General features: G+C 42.6%; 1 protein-coding gene across 5 annotated transcripts in view; it reads left to right on the plus strand.

Moving 5' to 3' along the window:
• LOC133137309 (phenylalanine--tRNA ligase, mitochondrial-like) overlaps nucleotides 1-16,049 on the plus strand; it is a 95,719-nt gene that overhangs the window by 56,887 nt on the left and 22,783 nt on the right. For all 5 annotated transcript variants that reach the window (XM_061255500.1, XM_061255499.1, XM_061255502.1 and 2 more), the window contains one exon: nucleotides 3,393-3,544. In XM_061255500.1, coding sequence (XP_061111484.1) covers nucleotides 3,393-3,544 — 152 coding nt within the window. The remainder of the gene's footprint in view (nucleotides 1-3,392; nucleotides 3,545-16,049) is intronic.

The raw sequence follows: 16,049 nt of genomic DNA on the forward strand, positions 1-16,049 counted from the left end.
GGTTGGTTGAGGCCTGAGAAGGATGAGACCAACCCCTCTTCGTCATACTCCTACCAGTGGAACCTCCTCTGAGCGGAGGCCCATCTGCTTCCGGTTCTTTCCGTCGCAGCTCTAAACGGTCATTAACTGCTGGGCGAAGCAGAGCAGTTCACCTGGAATGCAATTAGAGGCGCCGTCTGAAGAAGGTTCCGCCCCGGGGTGCTCAGGGGAGCCTGACACTCACATTACCCCTCCTCACGTCCCCAACCAGGAGGACGCTGATTTATGAACAGCCTTATGCTCGCCCCTCATCACAGATATCCTAAACGTATCTGTATTACGGCTGCTGTTACATTTGCCTGACTAAAAATTACGAGCAATTTCCTGTAAAACATTTTGTTAGAATCCTTTTTAAAATCCACAAAACTCTTCCCATGAACAGGTAGGTGATATCCTATTCGGAGAAAGCGGTTGTGGATGGCTTGAGCTTGCGCTGGTGCCTCTGCCTTCTGTTAGGCCTTTGATAGTAAATCAGATTATGAAGTAAGTAATAAGGATTACACCTTTGACTAAAGCAGTTTTATGTGATGTAAATCGCATTATGCTCAGATAAGTGATAAGAGACGAATCACAATATCGATTAACCATCACGCTCCTACTGATAAGCCAAGGCATTGGCCAACAGCTTAATTGTTCTCCTAATTGCTGTCATGTAATATAAACTGGGCAGGAGCCTGTAAAGAATTCCATAAAATATCAGGCTGCCATGAATGATAAGCCTTAAATGTTTATGTTGTATTTATGAAGGTGTTCTTTACTGCTTACGAAGGAGTTATAGGCTATAGTGCTCATGAAAGACAATTGACAGAAAATGCTACTGATATTTTAGATTTTGTTGTTATGGTTTAGTTAGCGATTTATAGCTTTGTTGTTTTCTGCCTTGTAAACAGGCCACTGAAATGTTTTGCTTGCTGTTTGGCGTGTGCCTGATGGAGTGAGCCTACACCTGCCCTGGTCCCAGTGAGAAAGGCCATTAGAAGATTCTAGAAACAGTACTGGGTTGGTCTGGCGTGCTCATGTGTATTGCAGTTCTTGAATTCCTTAAAACAGAAAGAGTATCACACCTTGTGCTGATCAACAAGAAGCAATACCATGAGTATCGACCCAATGCCTCTCAAGGGTATCTTCTCCTGCAAGCAAAGCGCATCTAAGCAAAGCGCATCTAAGCAAAGCTTGCCCTAAATGTCGCCGTCTGCCACTTCATTTACGGCAGGTCGTTTCTCTGTTTGAATGTCTGGAAATAAATAACTTGTGGTTTAATGTATGCAAATGACTTTTAGAGCTGTGCAATGGTTTATGGGTTTTATTATCAAAGTAACAACTTTGGATTGTTAACAGGGAAACTTAATTAGATAGAATTCCCAGCCTTGTTATCTCCAGCTTTAAAATTCATATGCAATGATCATGGTGAGAATAAAGAGACAAAACCGGAGGCCTGCAAATTATGTCGCATTACTTACGAAACCCCTTTGATTACAGGAAGCTGGTCCTCATCCTTACCCAGCATGCACTGCTACTACTACCTTTTGTGAATAGTCGGTATAACAGCATTAAGTGAAGACCTGGAGCTGTACTCCTTATGTAATACCATTGGGGTGATGTGTGGGAACAGTAATTTTTTTGAGGACATTTGATTTATGACAGCTGTTGTCTCTGGGAGCATGAAGTCCTCTTCCTTTGGCTACACATCTCAGTTTAGAGCAATAATAATGTAGCCTTGCACTGTTTAAATCCTCTGGGTGATTTATTTACAAACCAGCAGTGTTTTGTCTACATGGACTTTTGCACCTGGCCTGTTAGACAAGCACGTCAGTGTTTAAAGGGATATGACATCATACAGCTTACAGAACCAGGATATATTATTCAGGAAAAGAAAACATTGCAATTGGAAAAAAACAAATAATAGATGAATAATTCATTCATGTTGACTCAATTCTTGTAGGTATTTTGAGGGATATGAAATATTTAAACATCAAATATGATGGGGCAAAGGAGGGTTTTTCTTTCCAATGCACATGTGTTCCTATGTAACTGGGGTGGCACAGTGGTGTTGTAATGTAGCGATTAGCAAACTGGGCTTGGAAGTTTATGCTGCCATTGTACTCTTGAGCAAGGTACTTAAACTGAATTACTTGGCAAATATCTAGCTGTATAAATGGATTGTATATAAAGAACATAAGCTGTATAAGTCACTCTGGATAAGTGTATGTGCTAAATGCCTAAAATGTAAATGTAGCTTGTAGCCTCAAAAAACAATAGATTTTTATGGCCCCGAATGTTTCTTTTGGTTTTTACCCCAAGTAGTGAGTGAATACTTAAGTCCATTATGATATTAATATCAAGTTACATTTTTTATAAAAGAAGCAACAAATTAATCTGAACAAAACACTTGGCTGCAAATATAGAAAATAAAACATGTAACAATAAAGCCTCCAAACATTGCAACTGGTGTAAACAAGTGCATGGTGAGTACCACTGTCTTCCGTATTCAAACTCTGCATTGAGGCCTCTAATTAAGCGCTCATGCTCTTATAAACATGTGTTACTGTCACCGTCTGTTGCACTTGTAGGCTGCGGTATAAATTACATTTGTGCTAATCATACTTACATATGTCATTTCCAGCTAATATGCTGATGTGTGTTTAACAGTTTAATACACCAGAGCTCTTCAGCAAACCCAGGAACATTTTACAGGTCAAGATATTGTTGTAAACTGAGAGCATTTGAACATTGAGATTGTGCGGCACAGGGTATATTGCAAAACGTCTTCTTTCGTCTTGCTCTACCTTTCCTATTAATGCTTATCTCCGAATAACATATTTATTTGCTAGCATTGACATATTTACCAATATGGTAACCTTCATGGTGCTTTAATTCAGTTGACTAACATTTTAGGCCTTCAGTCAGATTCAAAGTCAGATTGCAGTGGTGAAAATGTAAATGTGAATGTAAAAGGAAATAGTTATAATGGAGTTGTGATTTGGAATGTAAACTCACCGTAGCAGATGGTGATGTTGGCTTTGATTTAGTCCAGGGGGTTTTATGTCTAACGTGCACTGAACAGCATCTGAATTGCTCTTTTGGTTTAAATAGGGAGCCATTGCATTCCTGATCACTTACCGATTTTCATTTCATCTCATTTCCGTTTCTTAGCTCTTAATCTGAGATACAGTTGTCCATGCGTTAAGTGTACGATAAGCTCTTTGATTTTAATGAGGTTTTTATTGAAATTTTGGCCACAAACTTTCAGCATATTTTCAGCAATTTTCCCAGTGACTCGCATGTTTCTCATTTCCTAGCCTAAATTATTCAGTTATTTTTCTACATCATTTTTTTTTCTTCTCTTTCCTCAGCCTTTAAGTAAATACCCCGCCTTGCTGAACGACATTTCCTTCTGGCTGCCGTCAGGGGCGTACAGTGAGAACGACTTCTACGACCTTGTGAGAAGTATCGGAGGTGACCTGGTGGAGAAGGTTTCATTGGTTGACCTGTTCATCCACCCAAAGTAAGCTTCCACTTGTGTTATTACGACATCGTCATGATCATGACAAAGACTTTCATTAGGAAACCCATTTACCATGAACTCCTGGAGAGTTGAGCTGAGGAGACACGGAGAGCCAGGCATAGGTATTCCTAAAACAGGACTTAAACAAACTGACACAGCACAGGTGGGAAAAAAAGACTTTCTTTCGACGGTTGTTTTTATTTGTGCAAACCTTGGCTTAAGGTGGAGTTGGCACACATGCGTCCCCCGGCAGTTCCTCTATCGTGAATAAGCTGCTGTGTGTTGGACTACAGAGCCGTGTATCCTTGGGTCTGTATTTACAGGTATTCACTGTGCTCCATCCTTATTCTGACTGTACTGAAGCCAGACAGGTGTGTTGTTCACCTGATATTTCAGCTTCCTCTCTTTATCTCTCCCGTTAATTAGTCTTATGAAAGAGACTGGTTGTCCATTTTGAAAGACCCTTTATGAAATCATTCCAGAAAGGTTTGAGGAGCAGACGTTAGCAGGAGTATTGCTTTTCGACCCTTTACTGGAATGATGTTAAACACTCATTGAAGAATCTGCTGTGGAGAAGCATTTAACTCCTGCCCTCAATCTTTTCCAAATGGCCAACATCCTCCCTGGACTCTAATGGGAAATGTACATGCTGTGCATTTAGAGACGGAACATGCAGTGCATTTAGAGGTCATAGGCACAGTGGAACATGCAGTGCATTTAGAGGTCATAGGAGCAGTGGAACATGCCGTGGATTTAGACGTGATAGGCGCAGTGGAACATGCCGTGGATTTAGACGTGATAGGCGCAGTGGAACATGCCGTGGATTTAGACGTGATAGGCGCAGTGGAACATGCAGTGGATTTAGAGGCGATAGGCGCAGTGGAACATGCCGTGGATTTAGAGGCGATAGGCGCAGTGGATAAATGTTTGTCTGTGAGAGAACGCTTGTTATGGTGTCAGTCACAAATGACTCCAACTAATGACTGCTTAATTACCTCAATATATTTTAGGTGCTGTAATAGACATTTGGGCCCTCGAAGATTTCTTTTCTTTATTCTGGCAGTTATGGTCTCGGTTAGGTTATCTTGTTTATTTATTCATTTAATCATGCAGGACCCTAACTCCTATTATTTATACTAATGACTGTTCAGGTTCACAGGAGGTAGAGGTTTGTATCCATAAACATGACACAGCACTTTAGCCACGTATCCATTCTGGAGCCATTTGTGCCAGACACAACCAATGGTCTGGTACTGTGCTTTACCCATTTGTGTTTTAGGAACTGATTTGTGGGACATAAACTGTTTTGGTTAGCTTTTAGCTTTTATCATATAATCTTTAGCTTTTGGCTATTTTCTGGCGTGCTTTTTATCATATAGTCTCCATCTTAATTGTGACCACATTTTGTATTTAGTCAAGATATGGTATTTCTATGGTATTGCATATATGTTTACAGGTTTATGTTTCTCTTCTGTTGCATTTTTTGTGGATGTAGTCCACACTGTATGTATTGAGAATGTATTTTGGTTCATGATTTGCATAGTTAACTTGTACAGATGATGTTGCATCTTTATTGGTCTGGGAATGCTCTTGGCCCACTATGACACTATTGTTAATATTTATTTGGTGAGTAGACGTATGTCTCTCCTATATTTAAGTCTATCAACTTCTAGATTAGTGGCGGCACGGATGGCGCAGTGGGTAGCACTGCCGCCTCACAGCAAGGAGGTCCTGGGTTCGAATCCCCGTCGGCCGGGGCCTCTCTGTGCGGAGTTTGCATGTTCTCCCCGTGTCTGCGTGGGTTTCCTCCGGGTACTCTGGTTTCCTCCCACAGTCCAAAGACATGCAGGTTAGGCTGATTGGAGAGTCTAAATTGCCCATTGGTATGAGTGTGTGAGTGAATGGTGTGTGTTCCCTGCGATGGACTGGCGACCTGTCCAGGGTGTATTCCTGCCTTTCGCCCAATGTATGCTGGGATAGGCTCCAGCCCCCCTGCGACCCTGTTCAGGAGAAGCGGGTTAAGATAATGGATGGATGGAACTTCTAGATTAATCTAATATAATGTAATGTAATAATCAGTGCTGAAAGGATGGTCACAAAACCAACCCAGATAACCAAAATATGATAATAGTTTGGTCAAGCTTTGTATGCATTTGAGTCACAGAAACAGTTCAAATGCACCCAAAGCTTGAAAGAAAATGAAAATGCTTTGAATATATATTTTCTTGCTTTAAATGTGTTTTTGTTCATGGTCAGGTAAAAATAGTGATTTATGTGGTCATGGGTTCATATCCCAGGAAGGGGAACTGGTGGGACATTGTGGGATCTATGTTCATGTCTTTTCACATGAACGGTCTAAGATCTAAGATGTCACCGGATTAACAATTCTGTTAGACCTCTGCAGGGAGAATACATTATGTGTGGAAGCATGCGGTCTGCTTACTCACAAAGTTTAAAGAATTACCCTCCGGCTGAAATCCCATAACACAAAGCACGTCATTCTTCACACTATCGCATGGTGGTCAATACCCAGATTTCTTGACGCACTTCAAAAATACTAAATGATGAATTGCAAATTGGTTTTCACACAGTAGCAAATGCATGTCAATTAGTCTCTCTGTTTATGTGAAGAAATGAGGAAAATGTTAATGATACAATATTAAAAAGCCATTATCACTGATATCAAATGAATACTGTCTGAATTATTCAACTACACATGCTTGTCTTATAAGCTCTATGATTGTGTTCAGAGAGGCCAAAAGGGTAATTAGCTAAAGCCTGTAAGAGAAAGAGGTTAGAAAACACAGAATGACACGTCTCTGATCCCTGATCTTTACACTTGGGTTTGCATTGTAAGTCGATCTGCAGGAGAGTAACATCGGAAGGGATTTTTCAGACCGCAAAAAGTCCATTATAGGGCCTTCCTGAACGCCGTGGTGAAACTCCAGTCGACCATGCCTCTGTCACGAACACCTGGATCTTTTCTCTGATAACACCTGCTTTTCTCTGATGGCTCAGACCTACTGTAATCACATTCTTTGCATTTATGTTGGTCATTACTGAGAAAAATATTTAGAAATAAAATAAAGAAAACTCATCTTGGCTTATGAATATCAATGGCAGGAACCTATAACAAAAGGATTTGTGTTTTGTGAATACATATGTAGGTCTTATGTGAATAAGCCAGTAACCCATTAGGGGGGAATGAGACAGATTATGCATTTAAATATTGTAAGATGTTGAACTAGGTGTAGATCTAATCTGTCTCCAATGCAGTTTTTATACATTTCTTCTTCTTTTTTTCATTTCCTGTATCATGATGATTAGTGAAGTGGCCGCAATCCTTTAGTTTTTTTTATGTAACATGAATTATTTACCAACCAAGTCAGCCCGGGGAGCAGGAAGAGGTAGAGGAGGAGGAAGCTAGGCAGAGGATAGAAAGAGGAGCAGAGGAGAGAGAGGGAAGGAGAAATGGAGAGCAGTGAAGAGAAGGGGGAAGATAAATGCGTAGTGGGGGGAGCGAGACAGGAGGGAGAGAGGGAGAGAGGGAGAGAAAGAGAGATTACTCAGTGCCAGTTGGCCAATGGCTACTCTCCATGATGGACTCTGAAGGAGATCCGGACTTGTTTAATGCGGGGTTTGGCAACAAAGACCCTCTGGATTTGTTCCTGGGGGGCGGGGGTGGGGCAGGCAGGAACACCCCCTCCCAATCAACTGCAGCAAAGCAGACGGCCCAGGGTGGCAAAAGTGGAAAAGATGAAGACATAACTCACTAGGCGACAGCTACCAGAGAACTGAAGCAACGTGATCTATGATGTATCAATGAATCATTTAACGCCATGTGTTCTGTGTGGAAAAACAAACATGGATCCAGCGCCGTGATTAATGGCCAAAGTGCCCTGCATTTTACCATAACGGAATATGAATATAAGAATATATGAAGCCACGGCCATATATTTATCAACCGCCACATCCAGTGGAGTTGCACGATGCAGCGTTCGCTGACATTAAAATATGGCGCGGCCAGTGCTTTGTGAGATTTAATTGACACAGCTCTGTGGTATTAGTGGGATGAATTAAACATGGCCGGGCTGCTGCAGATTTATTGTTAATGACGCCCACACGGGGAGCTCCCGCTAAACCCTGTGTAACAGGGGTCAGGGGTGCCTGGGATCTGCCTGGCTCGGTCTGCCTCAGCCCCCAGGAATGAATCAATTACCACCCCCTCACTCAGCAGTAGAAGGAGCTCACAGCTTTGGATGCGATGAAACCATTTTGGCCCCGTGTCAGGGACCGGAGAAAAGTCTGCAGCGGTCAGTATGGTGATGAGCGCGCTTTTATGGTGGTGGCGCTGAGAAAAATGCTTTTTGTTCAGTTATGCCAGATTCGGTGGGGGGAAAACTATAATCTTCTGTTATGTGTCCTCAAGAAACTCTCTGTGAAACTCGACAAAATTCAACAACTCCCCGAAATAGTTTTCCGTTCCGCAAATCTGACGCCTCTGTACTGTAGACAGTGTCTTTCGCAACTTGATGGATCTGTGCTGTAATTGTCACAGTTGTGGCACACAGTGCTTCAGAGCCACGGACAGCTTTGCTCCAGAACAGTCAATACCAATGACTGATTCCTCGTTTTTCACACAACACAATAAATCACCGCATTGTATTGTTTAGAAAATATTGCTGCTAAAAGCTAATATTTGAGGTATCATTCATCACCTATTGTTTAATGTCACTTTTTGCATTGGCACCATCTATAATTTATTGGGCTGTGCTCTTAGAGATCCACGGATTTATATTTCTGAAATTCTGAAATTCTCCTCTTGGTTTACTCTAAACCTAAACTAAACATATATATTTTTTATATATTATATCATATAAGTTTTATTTCTGCCTGATTCAATGTTGACTAACTGCTATTATTGGTTGTGGTCCTGATGGCTCATGAACACTGTTCATTGGCTAAACATGTATGTACATCTGAATAAGAGCATCTGCTACATGTCTAAATATAAATGTTTAAAATAATTATTTGGTCTCAGCTTCTTCAGAATTTGCTCATTGCTATCGTATATAAATGTTGTCTGTACAAGATTAAGAACTACAGGGGTTCCAGGTTGGTGTTATCCAGCCCAGTTTACATGGATTGCATTTTTTATTCTTATACAGCACGATATTTATTAAAACCTTTAGGTTTTGTCTTAGAACAATCAACAGTATAAGATTTAACCCTGAAATAACCCTGCTAATTTTCACTACTTTTCACAAACCCTATCCACTGTAAATATTGACCTGTGGTTGAGTGTTCAGACACTGGCACTGTGCACATCATCCCTGGGAATGGTGCTCCACGCCATTTCTGTTTTTCCTGTGATTTAGTTATTTAGCCGGTAATGTGCATACTTGGTATATTAACCAATATTCTATGCTACTATTTGATTGTGTTGTTTTGTTGAATACATGAACATAATTTGCATATAGTTGTCATCATGGTGAGATGGGTGCGTGGGGGTTGGACCCAAAATGCACGACTCAGAAACAATAATGGAATAAAGTCCCGTCAGGGCTTTATTTGGGACGAATCCCAGGAGCGTAGTCACAACAAGCAAAGTCCATACACGTAGATCCAGCCAAACAAACGATAAACAAACAAAAAGCATGGTGCCGAGGGAAGAGGCAAACTTGTAGTCGGTAAACGTGCAGGGAGGTCCGGTAGCAGGAGAGCTGTCAGCGGGGAAGATGTACAGGCAGACGGCAGGCAGAGTCGTAGTCGAGGGCGATGCGGAAGTCGAAACCATAAAACAATCAGCGAGGCAAAAGTACAAAGACGGTAGGCGAGGACGTGGTCAAAAACAAACGATGGTCAACGAAACAGAAATCAATAAACAATAGTCGGTAAACAGGCTTGGATCTAAACGTGAATCAATCAGAAATAATGCTCAAGAGTTGCGTAGTAAAACTAGAGGCAGACAATTTCGCAGTGAACAGTAGCGCGACTGGGATATAAATGCAGGTGTAGACAGGTGTAGACAATTAGTTAGAGCGTAGCAAGGAAATGGAAAACAGGTGCGATGGATGACAAGTTTAACAAGGTGATTAGTAATCGTTAGTAATAAACCTATCCTGCCCTAGCATTAGTAAATTAGTAAATGACATGCACGAGAAATGTAAGGTAACATGAACACATGATTAGTTTGTTAGTTTCTACCCAATCCTGATCTAGCGTTAGTAGTTTTAGTAAATAGACAAATGGAAACAATTAGGGAGTGAATGACAGAAAGAGAGAGAGAGAAAAGGCGGAACGCAAGGTTTGTGGAAAGACATGTAAAAGTGTATGTTTAAACAGTAACCAGTCTACGTAACAATAAACATAAATCAAAACAACACAAAACGAAACTAAGACGATAACCATTCAACATAACAAGGTAATATAATCGTAACGGAACATAACTAGACATGACGAGAAAATAAATCGTAACAAGAAATAAACTAAACAACATGACGAACCTAGACTAACATAATACATGATAAGACAATACAAGACTAAGACAAAATGAATAAACATAAAACATGGCGAGACAGACCTGAAACGTGACACATGGATTATTATCTGAATTTGTCTTTTGTCTCCAAAACATAGTGAGTAGTCTTAGCCATCCAGGTGCACATTCAAGGTGCAGAGCACCAGTGTGGTCCTCACAGAGAAGCCCAGTAATGAAGCAGTGCCTCTCACCCCCTCTCTGTGCAGAGCTCCAGTGTGGTCCTCACAGAGCAGCCCAGTAATGAAGCAGTGTCTCTCACCCCCTCTCTGTGCAGAACACTAGTGTGGGCCACACAGAACAGCCCAGTAATGAAGCAGTGCATCTCACCCCCTCTCTGTGCAGAGCTCCAGTGTGGTCCTCACAGAGCAGCCCAGTAATGAAGCAGTGTCTCTCACCCCCTCTCTGTGCAGAGCTCCAGTGTGGTCCTCACAGAGCAGCCCAGTAATGAAGCAGTGTCTCTCACCCCCTCTCTGTGCAGAGCTCCAGTGTGGTCCTCACAGAACAGCCCAGTCATGAAGCAGTGCATCTCATCCCCTCTCTGTGCAGAACACCAGTGTGGTCCTCACAGAACAGCCCAGTAATGAAGCAGTGCATCTCACCCCCTCTCTGTCCAGAGCTCCACTGTGGCCTTCACAGAACAGCCCAGTAATGAAGCAGTGTCTCTCACCCCCTCTCTGTCCAGAGCTCCAGTGTGGCCCTCACAGAACAGCCCAGTAATGAAGCAGTGTCTCTCACCCCCTCTCTGTGCAGAGCTCCAGTGTGGTCCTCACAGAGCAGCCCAGTAATGAAGCAGTGTCTCTCACTCCCTCTCTGTGCAGAGCTCCAGTGTGGTCCTCACAGAACAGCCCAGTAATGAAGCAGTGCATCTCATCCCCTCTCTGTGCAGAGCACTAGTGTGGTCCACACAGAACAGCCCAGTAATGAAGCAGTGCATCTCACCCCCTCTCTGTCCAGAGCTCCAGTGTGGCCCTCACAGAACAGCCCAGTAATGAAGCAGTGTCTCTCACCCCCTCTCTGTCCAGAGCTCCAGTGTGGCCCTCACAGAACAGCCCAGTAATGAGGCAGTGCATCTCACCCCCTCTCTGTGCAGAGCACTAGTGTGGTCCACACAGAACAGCCCAGTAATGAAGCAGTGTCTCTCACCCCCTCTCTGTGCAGAGCTCCAGTGTGGTCCACAATGATCAGCCCAGTAATGAAGCAGTGTCTCTCACCCCCGCTCTGTGCAGAGCTCCAGTGTGGTCCTCACAGAGCAGCCCAGTAATGAAGCAGTGCCCTCAGTGGCAGTACTTCATCTGAATAATTGCAGTGGGATGATAATGTAGGCGATAATGCTGTCGAAGGTATTGACTGATGTTTTGCGAGAAATAAAGAGTGCAGACTGTCCCTCTCTGTGCAGATTAAATTCTGTTGAAATGTTTGGTTGCCCTCATACCCTACCAAGCGTTTGTAAATCAGCCGAGTGAAGGCCATCTACCTGCTGCGTGTGCACAAACTCTCTCCCTGGAGTATTACTCAAATTCCCATACTTCCTCACATACATCAATATCACTTCAAGTCTTTTTAATGTGTAAACGGAAATTATATTTAGTCTTTTATACTTAACCTTTCCAAGAAATATCCCAGGTGGGCCTTAATGTTTTTTGTTCTTTTCATTTGCATGATATCAGAAAGACGGTTTTATTGGTATTTTTTGTCTTGAATTATCTCGCGTATCAGAACTTACAAATTCCGTTCTTTTTCTGGTCAGTTAGGTGTCACTAAGCCCGACAGGAAGTCCTGTATGATTGGCAGAGGACGCAGCCCCTCCCCTTGTGATGGCAGCAGTGTCTCCAGCCTGTCAGCTGAGTCAGTAAAACTGTGTGAAGTAGGCTGATTTCCGCTTATTCTCCCAGGGAGGCCTGATGAGTTCTCAAAGTCGCAAATTGAGCAGAAAGAAACACTTCTTGTCAAAAATAACTGTGACTGTTTCACAGATTCGTCAGCCACTCCTGATCATGTCGACGGGGCTGGAGCTGTGGCAGCTGCCTTTGAATGAATTGTGAGTGTGTTCACACGTTTCCTCCGTTCTTGTTTTTGTGAATAGCTTTGCACCTTGCAGTAAAGGACTCGTACGCTGGCCGTTTGAGAAAGCACGCAAGTCATTCACAGTTACAGTCCTATATATTATTCCAAAGACCCGTGGCAGGACATGTAAATGTATAATTTGGTACATCGCATAGGATGTTTATTGTCTTGTATCGTGTCAAAGACCTGTTAATTTAACGAGACTTGTAAATAGCTTGGTTTGGACTTGTACATCGGTTGGTTTGACAGTTCTGCAGCTGTCTGGGACATGCCAAGTACCAGCATGGAGTACGTCTAACTGCAGCTATTACAGACCACGGCTGACACCAGCACCAGCTTATTAAGAAAAGATCTCCTTTTCCCCTTGTAAATGCACACTCTCGTACCTATCCTCTGAAAATAGCTCTTAACTCCTTGGAGAGAAGTACAGTTTTGAACAAGAACTGCTATCCTGCCTATTTAAAAATATATATGTTATAGTTCTTTAGCAAAGGAGAGAAGAAATATGGCGGTGGCTGTGTATCATGACTGTAGTTGCTACATATACTAAGTGGAGATGAATGATTCAAAACAAGCTGCAGGCAGGAAACATGTTGGTCATGTTGGACTTTCACTGAGGCAGTGGGTGGTTGGAAATATGGCCGTTGTACCACTGTAGCCACTGGAGATAAGCTTGCTGAAACACTATGCCCTGCCGTTGGGTCTCTGAGTCATTCAGTGGCTTAACCGCTTCAAACTCAGCATTGCTGTTTCTGTAAAGTGATGTGTTATTGTATTATTACTGTTTCATCTGTGGGCCATTTATTTAACCCAAATTGCTTCAGTAATGATTCAGCTGTATAACTTGGATCATATGCAAAATAATGTAATCCTTGTAAACCACACAGGATAAGGGTGCCTGAAAAACAAACATGTACGTAACGTTGCTGCCTTTAATATCACACACAAAACTGCAAGTCAAGACTGTCTGTCCCACTGAACCAGTGACTGTAGCCAATTCAACGGCTGCCTTTGTTCTTCAAAGGAACATTATACATGGTAGTTAATATCGTGGCTGATTACTCAATAGCCAGCCAGCCTTACAGGATCTCCAGGAAGCAGTGAATATACAATTAGAGAGAAGGAGGGAGAGATCAAGGGGGGGTACGCAGAAATGGTGTCAAAATTCTTGCGAGAAAAAGTACCCTGCAGTCAGGAGGGTTCTAGAAAACACCACACTCAGCAGCGACAGTGCAGATGAAGATCAAAGACTATGTGCGTTCTGCCCTGCAGTGGTGGTAGGGTTTCGGTTTCTGCCAAGCGGAAGGCCAATGCTTTTTGTACGGTGATTTTTGTCTTGTTTTGGGGGTTGGGGAAGGGGGGTGTCAGAATATAGTGAAGGTTATGGAGTTGGGTTTCCAGTGTGAAAGTACGTTCTAAATTCTAAATTAGTATTCACAAGTGGAGTATTACCAACAATTCTACCCTTGCAGTCATGAATTGTGAAAATCCCTGGACCGGCTTTAGTTCCTCGCCAAACCAGCCTCATTACTTTTTACTGCCATTTGTATGTTAAAGGTGTCTCTTTGGATATTTAGCCAGAAGTGCAATAAATACTTTGGGGAGGAAATCAATTCTTGCTTGGCAAAGAGGCTGGAGGTCAGTGATGAACAGTGTGCAACCAGAGAGAGATATTGCAAAATCTTTAAATTTATTTTATATTTATTTTTTTCAAAGATTAATCTGATTCCGCTTATTTTACCAAAAAGAGACTATGCTTCTCCTGAGTTTTTACCCTTTTACTGTGAAAGCTTCACGATTTCCTTTGCTAAAAGCCATGAGGCTGCCTGTGTCATCCTTTACAATTCCTAATTGCGGACAAAGTGCCCCAAGTCGTGTAACACAAGTTTTTCTGATAACTTCGAAACTTTCCTGTTCGCTGATTCCCAGACATGACAGGTGACTAGCTTTTTTTATCATTTTAATCAACTGGGTATTAATGTGGGTTTGTGCTGCGGTCAAAACTCCGAAGGTCACCAGACTGTTGAGGGTAGAATTTAATCAGCTGGCAAGAATATCTAATGCCACATGACTTTAAAAATTCCGTCGCTCTGTGAAACAGAAGGGGACCTGACATTGGCAGGGACGGTCTGTCAGCAGCTTTTTCACGGCCTCCACGGAGCAAACAGAGCTGGCACCTTAGCGTTCGGCGCTCAGCGTTTACAAACAGCGAAACCCCCGACCTCCCCGCGCAGACGGCTGTCTCTGCTGACCTTACAGCTCTGCATACAGAGAGACACACAAACACACTGCGGCTGAGCTGTGCCCCTGGGTCACGCCAGAGAGGGAGGGGGGAGAGAGGGGGAGAGAGAGTGTGTGTGTGAGAGAGGGGAGAGATAGAGAGAGAGAGGGGAGAGATGGAGAGAGTGAGACGGAGAGAGAGGGGAGAGATGGAGAGAGTGAGAGGGGGAGAGATGGAGAGAGAGAGGGGAGAGATGGAGAGAGTGAGATGGGGAGAGGGGAGAGATGGAGAGGGAGAGAAAGAGATGGAGAGTGCCGTCTGGCACTAACAGTCATCCCACAAAAGTCACATAGATCACATTTCTTCCTCATTCTGATGATTGGTCTGAACAACAGCTGAACCTCTTGACCACCAAGCTGGTGTACAGTGGTCACTAGAAGCTTCCTGAAAAGCTGTCCATAGGTGGCCATTAAACCCAGGGAATCTTTCAGGTCTGATCTAGTGAATATGCATGGAATAATGCTGATAAGAGCCACTGACATCTTGTGTGTTTCATATGAACAGTTTCATATTTATGTTAAAATAAATCTCAATGGATGTTTTCTCTGCATGGCATTTTAATATGACCAGTTTTTAGCAGCGTTTGTCATCCCTACCATTTTAAGACAGAACCAAAAGCTCACCAGTATGGCTCAGTGACCAGGGTTTAAATACAGGGATACGTGTCCTTTTTTGCTGCCTTGTTAAGCCTGACACACATAATTACCGGCAAGTGCTTTTACGGTACATCCTTACAACTAAGTGTTCTGCTGAGATCAGTTTATACAGACCACTCTCCTTTAGAGGGAAGAGCATTGTGTATTACCTAGTTGACTGTGGAATATGAAAAAGATACATCACTCTATTAACTAACACGTTAGATTTCAGCACTACTTGCAATGGAACATACCTAAGCCAACGTTAGAGCATTAGAAGATTTCGATACAGAGCACTTTTCTATTCATGCTGTGTTATAAGTCATGAATAGAAAAGTGTTAAAATGGTATGGGTTTTCATGTTGTCTAGTTAAGCATCTGCTTCTTCCCAGAGTGATATTCTGATTCCTTGCAAGTGAGCAGTACGTGCGATTTGTTGCAAGTGAGCAGTTGGAGAAAAAAAAACGCTTATGTTGCATTACACTTTTGCTCAGATAAATGGCATGCGTCTAAAGCACTTCGGGGATTGGATCAATGCAAAAGTGTGTGCCAATTTACAAGAGGACATCAGTAATTCCAGAACAGCTCAAACTGGCCACGTTAGTAATTATTACAGAGCACACCGGTTATAACTCTGGGCTGATAAACAGAGTAGTGTTTTTCTGCTAACTGTAGTGTTGATTCATTAGAAATGGCCTTTTCAGCTGAGGATGTAGTGCTCACAGGCCCCGGGCTTCGACTGAAAAGGAAAGTGAACCATGGTGTAGATGCTGTGAATGAGTTTTTATTTTTCATTTGAAAATTCTCCTTCTGCCCCACTTATAAATCTGCTTCCACTGCCTGAAGAAAATTACAGGGTAAAAAAGAAAAAAAAAGTTTCATGGAGTGAGTCATCTCACGACTTATATTTGGATTGTTTAGGTACCATCGTGCGTAGAATTAATAATGAGAAATAATAATGTAGCTAATAATGGTCAGTGATGA

This window comes from Conger conger, chromosome 9, assembly GCF_963514075.1.
Source record: "Conger conger chromosome 9, fConCon1.1, whole genome shotgun sequence".
NCBI lineage: Eukaryota > Metazoa > Chordata > Actinopteri > Anguilliformes > Congridae > Conger > Conger conger.